Here is a 17,979-nt window from a genome sequence, read left to right as displayed (position 1 = left end):
AGGGGGACAAATGCCGAATCGCCACCTTCGTAAAGCGAAACTTTGCAACCATAGTCCATGATGTCTCCCCAAGTGAGGCAGAGGCTGTTCTCGCTGAGATTATCTCAGGGAAGAAAGATAAAGGTCGTATACTCCTGCTGAATGTGTACAGCACACCCAAGCAAAAGAAAATTAGATTCATTACTTTATTCCGCAAAGCACTCAAAGCCGCAGATAGGAGACCTCTCATCATTATGGGAGACTTCAACGCGGCTCACGAGGAATGGTGATATACATACAGAGACCCCAATGGTAGACGAATATGGGAAGATATACAAACGCTAGGGCTTACTCTACATACTGACCCATGCGTCCCTACGCGAACAGGCAACAACATAACCAGGGACACTGCGCCAGACCTCAGGATAAGCCATACGGCGGGAACAGTAACGTGGAAAAGCACAGGGCAAAATCTAGGCAGCGACCTATTTCGCATACGCTAGGAAAAGGCGTCAGGACTCGCCTCATCAAACAACCGATATTAACGAAGTGGGATAAATTCAGAGAGATAAGAAAGGAGGCCTCACTGCCGGACGATATCTACAGTATAGACGAGTGGACACACCTCCTTAAAACGCACATAGGGCAAGCGACTACAACTGTAGAGGATGAGGACGCACCCCCAGCCCTAGACAGCAAACTGCTGAATATGTGGAGCAGAAAGAGTAACCTGGAGAAAAGACTCAAGGCACAAAGATGGAACAGGAATATCCGGCCCGAACTAGCCAGACTCAACAAAGGAATAGAAACATATGTGATTAAGGTCAACGAGCAGAATTGGTAGAGATTGTGCGATGAGATGGAAGCCAATAGGAGTCGCTCCAAAACCTGGAGCCTTCTCAGACATCTCATCCACCTTAGTAAATCAAAAATGCAAGCTAGTACAGACCAGGTGAGAGCGAGGCATGGCTTTGTTGGCACAGATGACGAGCTCATTAGCGAGCTCCAAGAGACATATTTTGGAAAAGCAGAGAGCAAGGTGTTTAAGGACTACGAGGGACCTCCTAACCCAGATCTCGATGCCCCCATCACCACGACAGAGCTTAGAGCAGAGATTAATAACCTCAGAAAGCGATCGGCCCCCGGTCCGGACGGGATAAGGAACACAGCTCTCAGGAATCTAGACGATGAGTCCATCATTGCATTAACCAAATACATGAACCAGGAGAAAGGAGAACTCCCAAGAACATGGAAACAGGCGGACGTAGTCTTTATTCCCAGGCCAGGCAAATTACCCGGCTTGAACAACATGCGACCAATCTCCCTCACCTCGTGTGTAGGGAAATTGATGGAGCATGTTGTTCAAACGAGACTGACCAGGTACATGGAGGAGAATGATCTCTGGCGGCATGAAATTTGTTGGATTCAGGCCAGGCCTCAGTACACAAGATATCATGCTCAGACTTAAGCATGATATCCTAGACCGATACGACTCAACTGACACCAGGGCGATCCTAGGCCTCGACCTCACCAAGGCATTTGACAACGTTAGCCATAAGGCTATCTTGGTAGGCCTCGAAGAGGTAGGTGTGGGACACAGGGTATATGCATACGTCAAAGACTTTCTGTCACAGAGGGAGGCGAATATGAAATTTCTGGATGTAAAATCCCCTCCCATCACACTTGGGAGCAAGGGGACTCCACAAGGGTGGGTGCTATCACCCTTCCTATTCAACATAGCGATGAGGGGTCTCCCGGCGGAACTCAATAAGAATAAATCGATTAAATTTAGCATGTGCGCGGGTGATATCAACATCTGGGTTAACAGTGGGAGTGACGCAGCCATCGAACTTAAACTACAGATAGCGGCGAATATGGTGGAAGTGTATGCGGCCAGCAGAGGCTTGGCGTACTCGCCACGGAAATCGGAGCTGTTAATCATTGAGCCAAAACATCAAAGGGGACACGCTGGGAGCAGCAGACCGATCAAAATTTTCGTAAACGGAAATGAGGTTCCCAAGGTGGAGGAAATCAGAATTCTGGGCATGTATATCCAGAGAAATGGATGCAACCTCACGACAATGAAGAAGTTACAAGGATATGCGGTGCAGGTCACGGGAACATTAGAAGAGTTGCACTCAAAGGCAGGGGCCTCAAAGAGAACAGCCTCCTCAGGCTCATGCAAGCCTTCATTGGCAGCCGAATAGCATATGACACACTGTATCTTGTGTTTAAACGAGAAGAAAAGGAGAGAATGGATGCGATCATTGGGAGGAGCGTTAAGAGAGCCCTACGGCTCCCAGACTCGACCTCGACAGACCTTTTCCTCAAAATGGGGGCTCTCAACACGCTAGTTGAGTTCACTGAGGCAGTATGAGGGTCTCAGTTGGAAAGATCAGGCCAGTCTAAAACAGGGAGAAAAATCATGAAATGGGTAGGAATCTAATGCGACAAGGATGCCCCGACTCACCAGAAGACATTCCGTTGGACGTGCGTAAACGCTTCCGAATCGCCCCCCTACCTAAAGATATGCATCCTATCTACAACAAAGAGAGCAGAGCTAAAAGGGCTAAGGCTCTAGTAAATAAACTTAAAAACACACCAGCGCATAAAGTAGCGTACGTGGACGCGGCTTGCGGCAGAGACGGGGCTGCAGTATCAACGGTGGTTAATGGCGACGGGTGCGTAAAGATGGCGTGCTCCACGTGCACGAGTGACGCCTGTACAGCCGAGGAGGTTGCAGTAGCGCTCGCTTGTGCGGGTACAAAAGCGGGACTAATATTATGCGATAACAATTTAGCTATCCGAAATTTTAACAAAGGAATAATCTCGGAAGAGACCCTCCAAATTCTACTCAAAAACCCTCCTAGGAGGGACATAACTTTTATTTGGGTTCCGGCCCATGAAGAAGTCCCTGGCAACGAAGCCGCTCCCGAGCTCGCCCGAGCACTCACCACCGGGCAACTCTAGAGCAGCCAGTTCCAGGGATCAAAGATAGCATGATCACGTACACGGAAATTGTAGATCACTACAAAGCCGAAAGAAGAATCTTTCCGCCTCCGCATCGGTCTCTCTCTCTCTCTCTCTCTCTCTGGAGGATGCTCGTATTTGGCGGCGCCTCCAGGGAAACAATTATACATCACCACATTGGATCTACTTAACACAGACGAGGGACTATAACGACGCCCTCTACAATATTTGTAAGCAAAAAGGTACGCTAAACCATATAATATTGGAGTGCGCTGGCTCCCCAGGAGCCAAGGAAAACATTGACAGTAGAGAAGCCTGGGAGGCCTTGCTTCAGAGCGAGGCTGAAGACGACCAGCGTCGAGCAATCCGCGTTGAAGACTCACCGTCCTCAACGCGCGGGGACTGCTTCGTCCTCCCCCCCCCCCTCGCCCTACCTACGTGTAGGTTAAGAGGCGGGCCCCCCAGCTCGGTGGAACAATAAAGTTTTCAATCAATCAATCAATCAATCAATCAATCCATGCTTTAATGGAGCTCAACACTCGTGTAGGCAAGCACACATGAAAGCGATTGTGTCTTCAAGCAATGAAGAAAGAAAATACGGAAAGAAAAACGCAAGTCACGTTGCAGTCACACGCCGTGTTCCTCGAAAAGCAAACTTTGCCGACAGAACAAAATTGCTATTATTTGCATAAAATGATACAGCGAAAACTGAAGAATTCCGGGCGTTGCCATCCTTAAAATTTTGAAAGAGATCTTGGTGATGCCACAAACTGCCATCAATGCCACTGAATGCACAATCGTTATAGTAGCTATGATTAGATCTCACCACTTAGTGTAATAAGTTTTAAAGAAGATTAAAACATCACTGAATATTAAAGGAAGTACCTGTTAAATGCTTATATAACCTTATTATCGTTATTATTTTGTTGTATAAACAAGTCATATGAAATTAAAATCTTGTTTGTGGAAGTCTTTGAGAAAAATTCTAGGAAATACCAAGAATCTGTTTCAATACTATAACCTTAGAGTTGACAGTTTCTATTGTGCTGCTTGAATGTTCTTTTCATTTAGTGTGACTTTCTTCGCTCATGCGCAATGTCGTTCTGGTAGACTAAAGCTGAGAAAGTTCCGAATAATGAATACAATCACTCCGGAATTTTTTGGTTTTGTTTTTTAATTTCATTCTCCATGTAAGTATCGTCGGCTGACTTTTTTCTAGCAGTCATGCTGCAGACATTCTGCATTGATGTTGAATGATAAATCAAGCTGTGGCTGAGGCGGAGGTGCAAGCGTGCCGGAGAACAACGCAATACGTAGTCATAAACCACCTTGCAGTTCAAATATCTGGCTGCGGGTTTCTACTTCCCGGCGACTTCCTAGTAAAAAAAAAAGTACAAAATTTTGCATACTCGAAAGTTTTCAGCCCGTCACGCTTGGGAACGGACAAAGAACAAAGCACCGTTAATACAAAAACTGGAACGATGGATGCAGTCTCTACTACACCGAAAAATGGAAATGGGAGAGCTGCATTACTACCGTTAATACTGAAGCTAACAGCAGGCATTTGTCAAATTAAAGGCGAGTTTCAGCGGTCTCATTTCTGTCGTCTGCTCACCGTTGGTGGAGCAGCTGACGCGTAGAAAACCAGAATAGAAAATAATAATATAAATATCTGCTACTTTTCAGGCCAACACGCGAACAGAGGAAAGCGCATCAGCTCGATGCTGATGTATTCCCCTGATATTAAAGGATTCGGAGCGAATTCGACAAGCGGCATACTTGATGGCGTGAGAGCCCTGGCTAACATATATACAGCTGAACTACGCAAGGGTTTCGCTCAACTTCGATGACGTCGTTTACAGCCAACTTGGCTCCTTTCTACGGTAATTATTTGCAATATTTACTCTACGAAAATGTAATAAATGATCTCTATAATGAATTGAACTTACCCATCAGACCAAGGAAATACGTGAGTTCCTGACATATAGTAGGTTGTTTACACAGAGATAAGCGGATGCTTCCTCCGGTGATATGAGTGACTACTCAAAAATCCGGCCTCCGCACGTAGCCACTGATAGCCGTTGGCTAATTCATCATTTAATTATTCACCCTTAATAAATTTTTATTAATTGGTTTAGTGATTGAAATCAACGCCTGTGTTTCCAAAGATGATGTACGTACTGTTCTGTTTTGAAGGAAACTTCAGCACATAATACTCTCTAACGCGCACAGAAATTCTACTACCTCAGCACGTCTAAAATTTGCTCCAGTCAACATGCAACCAGTCTCGGCAGTCAATCAATCAATAACAAATTAGTTATTTTAATTCAATCAATCAATCAATAAATCTGTCAGTCAGTCAGTCATGTAATCAATAAATTGATCTAGTGATCATATTTGATTTACGAGAAGAAAGAGAACGGGAAGGATACTCGGGAAAAAGCCGTCGCAGCAGCATGACGAAGGCCCAGCGTCCATTATATGGCAGTGGCATCCACATATATGTGACGTTACCTGCTCGAATCATCAAGAAAAAAGGGACTATAAAAAAAGATAGATTCAGCCAAAAAAAAATAATTTCACCCAAAAATAACTACCCTCATAAAATAACATACATCTCGCAAGAAAAAAAAGACTCATAACCAAATTTTTCGAAAAGTGAACACATTGCAAAATCGTGAGTATACATATTGAAGTTTAGTGCTAACAGAATAAGATTGGTGCAACACATTGTTTGCAATATAATTAGTTGATATTGTAACGAAATAAGGTATTGCGTAAATTCCTTTTATTTATATTAACTGTGTGTTTTGTCACATACTGTTGGGAAAATATGTGTTAAGGACTGCAGCTTGTAGTTGAATCAAAACCACGGTAATTTCTACACCCTCGGTGTTTCGTGTAAATTTTGTATAAGCGTGGTACTCTGACGTAGCATGTGACGCGCGAATGTTTCCTGCGTATTGGGGCAAAAATTAAGTTATTTCTTATAGTGTATGCTCATCTAATTCGTCTACGCGAATAAGGCTATATTGAAGAAATATAATAATTGTTTGTGCATGTCGCTAACGTCCTTTATATGTTGTATGATATTCAATCGTAGTGTGACCAGCCTTTGCCCATTAGGCTCAGATGTCGTCGCCCAGACAAAGACAACAACAGCTTATATGCAGAAAGAATATTTATAGGAAGTTTTGCCCCGGAGGAAGAACTGTGCGACAGCGTGACACAGCTCCAGTAACTGCAATAGGCTTACCGCGCAGGGTGTTTTACGTGAGCATCAATTCGTAACGTGGAGCAAAATACGCGCCTAATAATTTTATACTCCTCAACCAACTCAATGCGCTGATTGCAAAAGCAAATAGCGTGATAAAGACAAAGTGGCTTATTTCTTCTTAAAATTCTTTTGCAAGAAATATAACTTCCATTTTCATGGAAGTTACTGTAAGCTTGTCTCGAGCCTGCTACCTGGTGCTCATCATCAAATCGCCGTAGCCACTAAGCCACCATGACGGCGAAAGAGGAGTGAAGGTGGTGAGCAAGATATGTGCACATCACGCTAGGGAGTTTCCTCAATAACGACTGTAAACGTGTTTGGGACTCTGGAACATAGCTTTTGAAATACTGCGGTTGGATTCTTTTAATGAGACAATCCTGAACACCTTGTTATATGCAGAAAGAAAGGGGAGCTCAGTGCTGACGGCGCTTCATTGAGAATTGGAAGCTCTGAAAAACTTTCCTTTTTTTATTACGAGGCGCGTATTGGAGAAAATCCTCGCCAATATTGGCGCGTGACACTTTTCGCCTAGTAAACTTTTCAGCCTTGTCTACGAAGAAACACCGGAAATTGTAACAGATGTTCCTTTGGAGACAAAAACAATCGAGCAAAACGCATTTCCTGGAGTCGAGCGTAATGTTCGATGAAACAAACAAAAACGAATACCCGAAGTGCGGCAAAGCCTCCTTGGCTTGCAGTCAACATGGCGTGGTAGCTGTGTTCAGTGAAACTCAATATGAGAATGGCTGTGTCGAGCTCGATGTCCCCGATATGAGAAAACAAATCCTGAAGGCCATCGCAGAAACGCGATGCTTCTCCGCGTGCACAGTATGGTCGCAGAAAAGAACCCTTCTCAGGGGCCTAAAAGCTCATTATGGATTTTGTCAGTCATGCGTGCTTCTCGGAGCACTTGCAAGCCCGAACGTAGCGCTGTGCAGCAAATAGATTTTTAGCTCCGCGTGAGGCATATAACGGTAGACCCTCCGCGCATGCTCATCGTATACCGTAGACTATCGTTGCGGCTGCCCATGGTTACCTTGATTGCTTGACAGGATAGCTGCGCGCAAACGGACCGGACGCCTGCTTCCATCCGAATTCGCCATTGATACTTGCACCCCGTAAAGACAGCAACAAATTATAATTGGTAAAAACATCCATCGCCTATTCTCATGCTGAGAAGAATGTGTCAGCGATGTTTTGTTGTTACTGTTGCAATCGGCTGTTTGCTTGACGGCACCAAGCCGGGGTACATTCTGATCTAGAACTAACAGATGCGCCATACTGTTAGCGTTGGTGGTGCGTTGGGAGGGAGGGAAGTACCTTAATGTGAAATTATCAGTGTATAAATGTTTCGGGGCTACGCTGTACCACGGTATACCCGATGGCCCTACTTTAAAACGTTGATCTCTCCGCATGTGGGAAGTCGTGCAGTGGGAAGGTTCACATGCTCTGCGCTTTAACGTATGACGTGTCATGCCAAAGTATCACTAAGCGCGTGCATCTAAAACCGCATGATCTATGTGACTTCTCTAATCTTAATGTATTACGCTGCCATAAGGGCTGATGCTGAGCTCGCGAGCGTGAAATGAGTGCGTGGCAAGGTTAGAAAACACACGTGCGAACTTGCGCGTCCACGTGAAGTCCAAAAGCGCAACTCTAAAAGGTGCACCAACAACGATAATAAGAATATGGTTGCTAATCGGATCAAAACACGCAATTTGATTGTATAGTTAAGCCAGTTTATATGTTAGTTCAATGTATTCGACGACTTCTGTTAGGACTGTCGCGGCATTCTAAGCTATCGTGCCAATTAACTCCTTAAAAAGTCCGTCCGTTAGGATGATTTCTATTACCGCTGCTTCATTGCCTACGAACATGATGTTTATGATGCTGCTGGCTTGTTCACGTTAGGCCTAGTTGAAGAATGGAATTCGTTTGGTAAGCGTGTTTTTTTTTTACCGCACAGAGGTCATGAACTTGTTTTACTTGACGTGTGTGCATATGCGTCGCCTGTTTGATGTCTACTTTTTTTTTCATCTTCGGACAGGATTACATTTATTCTTCTTTTTGTAAACTTAGTAGGCTTGCTTGTTTACGATACGTCAAGGCTCATCATAAAGAAAAATGGGTGGCATCAATTTTTCGAATCTGTCTCGGAATCATCGGATATAATGTAGCCTATCGTATAGAGGTGTGCAAATATACGATACTTTTTAATATCAATAAAAAAAAATTCTATTCGATTCGTTGTTTCGCATTGAGTAGTCACTATTCTCCTATATGTGTAATCCACAACGTTAACTGTTCCAAACAAAAGACGAAATTGACGCAAAAGTATAGAAAATTTATCTCCATGGCATATAAAGGCATAAAACACGAAAACCAACCTATTGTAGCGGGCTACGTATAGTTTAGGGAGCCATACTTTACCGACTATGCAGGGATCATTCGCACTCCCGAAAAGTTCTATGCATGCGAGAGAACTGCTTGTTCGTTCCTTAGACACCATTTATACTTTTACTAAACAACGCTCCATATCCTGCTGTGTGATGACAGTAACTTACTGGAGTTAAGAATACTAAGATGTGAACAGCTATATAGTTATTGTGAGGACGGCTGCTGAGCATTTGAAAACTATATGAAAGGTATGCAATATTTGATTCCATTCAGGTCAGGCACTATTAATTTCGGGCTCTAAATATTATTCGGGCACCCATAGTGCGCTTTCTCATTTCCCTGCAATTAATAAACAACAATAAAAAAATTGTGAGAGCAGACAATTTACATAACCTAATGAAAGGGGCCGATTTATTTTGCATTGTCCAGTGACATCAACATATCCGAGAAAGAGAGGTTGCGGTGTCATTGCTACAAGGCTACATTAGCTTGTAAGTGTTTGTTTATGACGGTGTCTACTTCTTTTGTCGCACGTCTCCTGCCTAGGAGCTCGTCTGTGTCCTTCAGTTGCACCATGCTCAAAGGCAGCACGACCACGACGCACGACCGCTCATCGAGCGTCTCTGCCTCCCAAGAAGCATTTATCTGCTGAATAACGCAGGAGCGTGAGGGCCAGTCTTTTTTATGTCAGCGTTGTTTTGCACCAATTTAAATGCCTGCCATTCGAGGCAACGTGTTTGCGAACACACACTTGCAGAGGAAGCACGCCATAAGTGTGCTTATGTTGCGTTGGGCAGATTGACACACACTGGTATTTCACAGGCGCATGCGCGCAACATTGGGCACAACAAACACTGCACGGCACTGTTTCCAAGTCGACTGTTGGAGGCCAAAGGGGCCAACGCAAACTGGCAAACACTTCGCATTACAGGATGATAATTCTTTAATTTTTATACTATTTTTAAAAATTGCCTCTTGAAGATACCGTAATTCTAGTCCTTGAGCTGGACCCTTCACAGAGGCGGAGATTACTTGCACGAAAAATCGGTACACATATTCAACTAATTGTAAAAAATCAAATAACTGCCTAATTTATTGCGTTACGGCACATATCGCCATCCGTGAATTGTAGCCAGTGAGATTGCCAGGCGTATCGCCTTGGACTTCCAGTTGGAGGCATGCGTCATCAGACTCGCCATAAATGTGCACTGTTGTTGTTGTTGATCTACAATTTCGCATTAGGGCTCGCCAACATTGGTTGCAATGACAGGACGTTTTTCGTTTAACCGAGAGCAAGAAACTGCAGCGCAAACACGGATGCATGCCTTGATGACAAAGATAATATTCGCTGTTTTTAGGCACGCGTAAGAATTTCAATTAAAAGTGAAGTTCTACAAAGGCTGTAAAGAAGATGATAAAAATTACTTCACTTATGTGCGGGGCATGGGAAGAAAAAATATAGCGTGCTGCTTTCTGAAAATTATCGCTGACGTTTTCAGGCTTACTCGCATTATTGGAAACAACGTTTGCCATGATGAACAAGTCCAAACAAATTTCGTTATATCTACAACATCCTTTTATTGTTTATTTCTTATTTACTTTTTTTTTGCTGGCAACCGCGGTGGGGCCTTCGGGACAATGCGCCGTGTACGATGGCGCGAGTTAAAAAAAAAGTCCTATACCTAAAATAAAACGAGCTTCTAAAAACCTGAAGTACTCTAAGCGGGTCCCAAGTTTCTTGCGCTAACCAAGCCTTGATCAGGGTGGAAAAGCCTATCTAAACGCCCACAAGCGTGACATGACGTACGAAAAAAAATCGAAGATAAGTTATAAGTTGCTATAAGTTCACGAGCACTACCCTTGTCCTTCACACTTGCGCAGAAGCCGGTTATATTAACGACTGCACTATAGGTTTGTGCAACGGCAATTAAATTTTTATCCTAATATTTTTACCAGCTAGTATGTGTGCCCCACATGATTTTGCACTTAACGCCACACGCTCTGGTTATGGCTCTGTACTGACAGCAGCTGTGCCGCGATCGAGACCTGCCACTCATTTGTTGTTAAAAGTTAGGCTTCAAAGTTTGAAGCAGAAAACTTTACAAATAAACTTCTGTACATAGTCACAGAACCATGCAAAATAAATAAGTAAGCTTCCAGTTTATAGCTATAGAAGCTGTTACTACGAATAGGTGTAGTAGGGAAGGCCCGTTCGTTAGATGTCACTGCAAATAACGAAAAAAATTTATCCAGCCAACCATTGGAGCTTCTACCAAAGACGGCAAAATTCGATAGGTAGGCTCATCTCACTTGTCCTTGTTCAAACAACGTCTTCAGATGCCAATTAATTTTGCACATTAAAAATTTATTTTCGACACATCGCTTGCATCTTCCGAATAGTGAAGTCCACGCAGCTGCAGAACAAATTGAGAATTATCCGTTCTTCACTGAGTTGTTTTCTTTAAAGACTTTGGAGTAGAACGTCAGGTATGAGAACATCACCTATTTCACGCCTATATAACTTGGAAAGCATATAACTATGCACTTGAAAATAAAGGGTGACGCAAGAAGACGGCAAGTTGGGCCAGTTGATTGGAACTCATAGTAAGGTTCGCTACAGCGCAACACAAAACAAAGACAAAAGAAGGTATAAAACGCCGTGTCGTCATTTTATACCTTCTTTTGCCCTCATATTGTGTTGCCCTGTAACGAACCTTACTATGACGCAAAAAGTTGTGAAAAACAACGAAATAGTTTAACCGTTTGTACTGTGGCACACTGACACCAAGAGCAATGTCACCCTTCAGTCTACATTACAACTCGTCCTGCTAAAATATGTTAAACACATTAGCCAAACTCGTTGCAAAGGTCCAATTAGAAGGGTTATAACATACATGCCAAGCTTGTTAGATGCCAACATGTTCATCACGGCATTTGCATTTATAGAGCTATTGAGGCGTGCACAATTATGTGTTTTCTTGTTCAGACTCGTGCTTAACATCGCGTATATCCTTTTGTTCGTTCGATGGCCCAGCGAGAAGAATAAAAAGAAAATTGTGCCACAAAAGACAAGCTGCAAGAAGAAAATGAATAACTAACCAACAATCCAAGGAAGGTGCAAGCTCTCGAAAATTGCGCAACACTGCCGAGTGTCATCAAACGGCCTGACAAAGTGGATCGCACAAGTCTTTATCAACTAGCGAGGCCGTCTGGAAGCTTGTTGTCAGGAAACACACACACGCAAAAAACAAGCCCAAGAAATCCCCTTCCAGAAAACAATAATACAGTCCTCAGAAACAATCGCGAAAAGAAATGTACATAAAACAGAAAGAAGGACAGAATACTGCAGTGTGCGTAGAAACGAGACGCTTGTAAACAGTGGACCCATGATTATCAGTTATGGCGGGGGATGCCGCCCTGGGCGACGCACGGCGACGGGAGGGAGAACTAACAACAAAGCCCGTAAAGAAAGCGCCTGTTGACGCTCTTCCACGAAAGCCTGATCGGTTCAAACAAGGCGCCAGCTTCTTATTATTTTTTCTGTCGCCTGAAGGCCTGTTTTGTTGTCCGCGCGTCCAAGGCTATCGTTACGAGCTACACTGCAATTTCATTTTTTTTTAGCTCTGATCTCATTTTGTGACACTCGCCTCTCGTTTGCTTCTAGTAATTTATGTGTGCTGTCTGGCCATGAAATATGATCAGAGGACCTTACACTTTTTTATTTGTAGGTTATTTTTCTCGCAGTTCTATCGTTTTCGACGAGATTAGCAGAAGTCACTGCGGTCAATGCGTCCATTGTAGTGTTCGCGACAGGTTCGCAGCTGCCGTGCAAATTAATGGGCACAAGATGTCGTTATACCGCATCGACTATGGTAAGACCTGTCAACTCTTGCGTATTGTATAGTACCTTTATTTCCTTCAGCACCCACGAACGAGCTGCCTAATGTATACACGGCTGCTTTCTTCTAAATGTCATAGGGTAAACTCCACTGCAACCAAGTGCGACATGAAGATCAAAGCGTCGAATGGTTCACGCTGTCTGCCAGAGTTTTTATGAGAACAGTTCTGATACTGACTGATCTTTCTTCGGAAGGAAATGGAACGATAGGCGCCTTCGCATTCTGTCCATCACCTGACGTGGCCACTCTGCGCTGCCACACTGCAGATGAGACCGGGATCCCGGGTTTGACTCCGAGCCATGGGTGCCTGACTTCGGTGAGGGGCAGAACGGCAGTAATGATCGTGTACTTATACTTAGACTCACGTTTAAGAACCACTAACTGCTAATAAAAACCAGAGTGCTCAGGTGCAGTGTGTGTCATGGGCGCAGCGTTGCTTGAGAACGTTACACGTCACAAAGCGGCCAATTTTCCATTGACCACTTCATTTGGTAAACAAGAACGCTGTTATTCGAGCCAAATTGAACCAGTGGCCATGGCATTTCTGGGAAGTCAATCTACTAAGTCTTGCTTAGCTCAGCTAGTAGAGCGAGCAGGTCGCCCAACGGGGAATCTCTGTGACGGTCTCGCATCATGGGCCAGAAGAAACTCTTTTAAAAGAATACCAAAGAGGAAAAATTATTTGAGCTGTTTTGGTAAATTACCCTTTCCGCTTACCGCGAGAAAATGCTTGGCAAGCCATAAATAACGCAAGACACAAAGACAGACGCCGAATCCGTGTTGAAGGCCCCGCATCACCTCGCGGTGACGCCATGAATTTTTGACGCTGTCTGGTTGGGCCTAGCTAAATGTTTATGTGTAATATTGTAAGGCATTCTTTTCTTGAAGACTATTCATAGACTGAACTTAGGAAATGTCCCGAACTTTTAGTGAAACATAAAAGTTAAAATGCGAAAAAGAATTTTGCAACCTTCGATGTCACATTGACGTACCTGTCGTGGTGTTTCAGACGGTACTTTCTGTCCAAGTGTCAAAGACGGAACTTTGACCATTATTCTTCTCTTTAAGAGGTCGCAGTTTCGCCCGAAAGGCGAAGCATTGATTGCGACAGCAAATTATTAGACATATACGTACGCAGCAAGGTTAGTAGCTTTATCAATTGTATAAACTGCAGTGGACACTCTCTTCCTAACTAAATTAAAAATTATGGTGTCATGCGCGCTCAAGCAAAGACAAATATATCTCGCTCAATGACGGTGGACACTCGCTAGCAGGACGCTGGTGTCAAGAAGAGCGAACTCCCCTTCGTGACACCTCTCACTTTAATGCGAACCACACGTGCGAAAAAAGTGCTCAAAGCCATCAGATATCTCAGGTCGGCTAGCATTCGATTCCGTTTTAGACTACTTAGGTAGGACGCGCGCCCCCGCTCAAAAAGCACTCGTCAAAAACCGCTCGAGTCAAAAACCGCTCGGATTGACGTCAAATTTGTCAGGCACATTTCTGTAAACACAGATGACTCTAAGCCCCATGAACCGCTGATGAACCCCTATGTTTTGAACCTATGAGCTTCTACGGAACCTTCGCCGCCAGGTATATTTACATTGTGCGCCATTGCACTCGTCACATCACTGCCTTTGGATTTCATCGGTGCTGTGTCTACTAAGATGCCCTCCGAAGCGTCTACCTCAGCACCTCAGCGGCAGCTGTGAAACATGGTCGCCCACGGAAGCACGCCACAGAAGACGAAGCAGGGAACACAAAAGAAGACGACAGAGTCAGCACGGACCTGCCATTAGGCATAAAATAATATTAATCGTTCTGCAGAAATATGGTCCGAATATTTCCAGCCTGGGGCCAACGTATACGCAAACACACACACAAACACACCAATTTGACAGAAAGAACTTTAATGTATGTTGAAAGCATCAATCGAAAACATTTCATCTAAGCGATGTTAATGCTTTCGCATTCCCACACGTAAGCAGTCTTAAGTGTCACTGCCGAATTTTTTGTGCGAAGCCTTGCTGTTTTGCACACTCAACTTTATCTCCGTGGTAATGAGCATTGGCCTCTATGTCCCCGGCACAACAGAGCAAAGTTCGAACGTGTTGGACTCGGAGATGCCTATGTTCCTACAATTAATCAGTCTAAGACTCCGAGGTGCTAGTATCTCCTATATGTACCATCGATCTTGGATCCCTTCTTTTATCCCTCCATCGCAGACCACTATTTGTGCATAAGCATTGTCGCCGCGATGTAAATTGTTTCCATTCTTTTTCTACCGGAATTCTTGTTCTTTTCTAGCCCGCACTGTTCCCTAAAGAAATCGGTCTATTAGATAACAAGCGCGCGAGACAAAAAGCTTCCGTTCTCGTTTTCTTTCTTTTTTATCCAGAATAGTGACGTACATCATGTTATCGCTGAACGTGTGTTTGTTTATTCGTTCTTTTTCTCTGCGAAAGTATGAATGTAGGTCACGTACAAGGTAGGGTGCTTGTGGTTTCTAGCTTCTTTGGCTGCTTGTGCCATTACACGCTGACAAACAACAACCGTGATCCTGTCCTAATTAGCCCGAGCCAGAGTCTTCATATGCAGCGTAGGAAACGAGGCCCACTGCGGGTTGCCTTATAGTCGCTTGGGACACCAAATGAGAAGGGATCTCGATGGCTCGAGAAGCTTAGCGACAGTAGAAGCCGAGATTGCTCTTGCTTGGTACTCGTACCGCATTCACCCGAACCCAAGTCGAGGCTTTCGCGGAATACCGTAATTCGGAAACGCAGTGTTCAGCCATGAATTTGGCGATGCGATGCGACCAGTCATAGATTTTACGGGTGCACCCCTAACATCGCTTATAATGAAATAAAAATATTTGTTTTTGAATTTGTATTTAAGTGGCATTTAAAAGAGGCACTAGAGTGAAACTATAAGCCAGTTTGAGCGCATATTGTTCTTGTTCCAAACTTAGCTTTCATTAATTTTACGGTAAGAGGTTAAATTACAAGAAGAAAGAAATTGAGGTTAAACACCCTTGTTTAAGTTTCTTGCTGGAATTAAACAGCGCCGAAGCCCCACCCTGACGCCATGAATTCCAAGGCATTTTCTAGTATGTAGTTCGTTCTCGGAACTTGCTAAGTTCACTTTTCCAGTAAGTACAGTTCAGTCTTCCGTCTTTTTCACTGGTTTTTCCTGCAAATGATGAACTATACGGCCTGAATTTCGACTTTCCTCAGTCTTTGGCTCCTTCAGAATACAGTCTAGTTCATATTTATAATAAAAAAATTAACTGGGCCCGAGCGAACGCTGTTAAAATTCATGATGTACCAGCTGGATGCAGCCGGAATTTTAAGACGTCGTCGCCCCCGTCTTTTGTTTTGGCGTCCTTTTAAGTTTATCAAACGTTATCTCTTGGAGATAGTGTTTTGCTTTATTTTGGAAGGGCAATTTACTTATACATTGCGATTTATCTTTATATACAATTAGGGACGCCGTAAATGGATTACGTAACTTGGTTGGGAGCAAGTGGTGTTTAACACCACTTGGTCGACATTAAATTTTCTTGCTGAGAGAAGGACTGAAACCATGTCGAACCGCTAATCGCTAATCAGAACTGCAAGGTGAACCTGATAGCAGCTTCGCGTAATATGTTCCTACGGAACCATCTCATGAACTATTCCGTTCTTTAACAGGAACTGTAGAATTTAATTATGCAAATACAAACGTGACAGGGAATCAAGTGATCCGCTGCCACGTCATATTGCATGAGAGCGAAGAGAAGCATTTGACACTTTTGATATAAACGTTAGCTTCGACATTCGTGCCAGAAATTTTCCTACGCGGGATTGTGAAGCCCTATTTCATGCATAATATTCAAAAACACCGCACAAAAGGCCGAATATCTCTCGCGTGTGGCGTTGCCCGTGAGAAATGCCATATTATCGGTATATTCATGTTTCGTTCTGTCGGCTTTTATGCTTGAGAAACACGTACAATTACCTTCCGACTCTCCGATGCTGTGTGTCGGCATTGATAGGAGCTAAGGTTATATAAAGGTAACTACGGCACTCACTGTGCATGCTCTGTCCTTTCTGCGTTTTTTCCGCCGGTTGCACGAACAAGATAATGAGGCGGTCTCTGAGGATCGGTTCGGTGCCACTGGGATCACCAAGCAAACTCCGTTGAAGTTGGGCAAGCGACATCTAGTTCAAACTATCGGCCGGACGTATAAAAAAAGAGATGAGGCAATTTTCTTCGGTTAGCTAGGCATTTAAAGCAATAACCCAGTTTATCGCTGCGCTGAAGCTCCCGAGAGGGTGTTCTAAGAATAGGCAGGGACCACATCTTGGCGCAACAAAGCAGGCAGGGCAACTTCTGCTGCATAGTAAACACAGCGCCCTTGCAGATACCAGGCATCTCAGAACGCTGGCACTACGAGAAGCGCCGCCATCGTTATTACAGTTGTCGCACTTCAATGGCGCTCGAAACGAGACAGAAGGAAAACCGTCGGCGTTTGCAACTTGAAGTGTACTGTTAGTTTCGCTCAGACCACTGTATGCACAGACCAGTATTTGTGCGCAAACGTCAGGTCCGTGTGCATATATGAACCGCTGGAACATTGCAGTGCTTGTGCTTACTACGCTTCGCCCAAGCAGTTGCGACCAGAACGCTGCCCTGGCTCCCCTGCAGAGTTGACTGAGTGGAACTTGAGGGAAAGTACACTTGGCTGCATCGTTCTTGTAGCCAAACGCACCGCGCGTCTCTTGCATATCTGGAGACCTTCTAACCCACCAAGCTTGTGCCACACGTGTGCCGTCAATACTGTGACTGCACGACGGCGGTGGTGTGGACCCGTCTAAACTGTGCCAGTTTACTTGCGGAGATGGAGCGCGATCGGAGATCGTTGTTCGAAACGCGCGTTCAGTTTGCATTCAGTTTCGCCTCACTCAATTGGCCAACAGAAACTGAACACCCGTTTCGAACAACGATCTCCGATCGCGCCCTTGCTTATGCGTTCAAAGGTAAAGTCCTGATCAGTTGCAGGTTCCTCAACAACGCCATATTCATGGAAGCAAATGAGGTGATACGAAATGTGATCTTCTAAAGCTTATTTGTTTTATTAAAAGCCGCCGACTTTCTGCCTACCATTCTAGGGTTTGACGTAGCTTCTCGCATTCGTTTCTAGCCGAGTAAACTGGCCGATCCAGGAAGGTGCGTCATACGCAGTGCGCAGGTGCGTGGATGGCAGAACGGGAGTAAAACATGAGTTTATAAAATTAAGCAGGTCCAAAGCACGTCTTGTATGTAATCTAATTACGGCAGGCGAGGCTTCGGTGAATGGTAATGCCTATTTGATGCTATACAAATACTGGTGGTACTTGATTTGCTTTGATCAGTTTTAGGGCAAAAATCGTGATGGTAGATGCCCGCTCTAGGGGATTGGCCAATAACGGGCACATA

At 44.3% G+C, this 17,979-nt stretch overlaps 1 protein-coding gene across 1 annotated transcript in view; it reads left to right on the top strand.

The window, feature by feature from the left end:
* The first annotated feature begins 910 nt into the window (after positions 1–910).
* The window catches only part of LOC142590823 (uncharacterized), a 50,815-nt gene continuing 33,746 nt past the window's right edge, over positions 911–17,979 (top strand). Inside the window, exon 1 of the mRNA XM_075703226.1 lies at positions 911–1,311. Coding sequence (XP_075559341.1) covers positions 911–1,311 — 401 coding nt within the window. The remainder of the gene's footprint in view (positions 1,312–17,979) is intronic.

This window comes from Dermacentor variabilis, chromosome 8 (assembly GCF_050947875.1).
Source record: "Dermacentor variabilis isolate Ectoservices chromosome 8, ASM5094787v1, whole genome shotgun sequence".
In the NCBI taxonomy this organism is placed as follows: Eukaryota; Metazoa; Arthropoda; class Arachnida; order Ixodida; family Ixodidae; genus Dermacentor; species Dermacentor variabilis.
The sequence above is the reverse complement of the archived record's forward strand: the minus strand, read 5'-3'. Positions and strand labels throughout refer to the sequence as shown.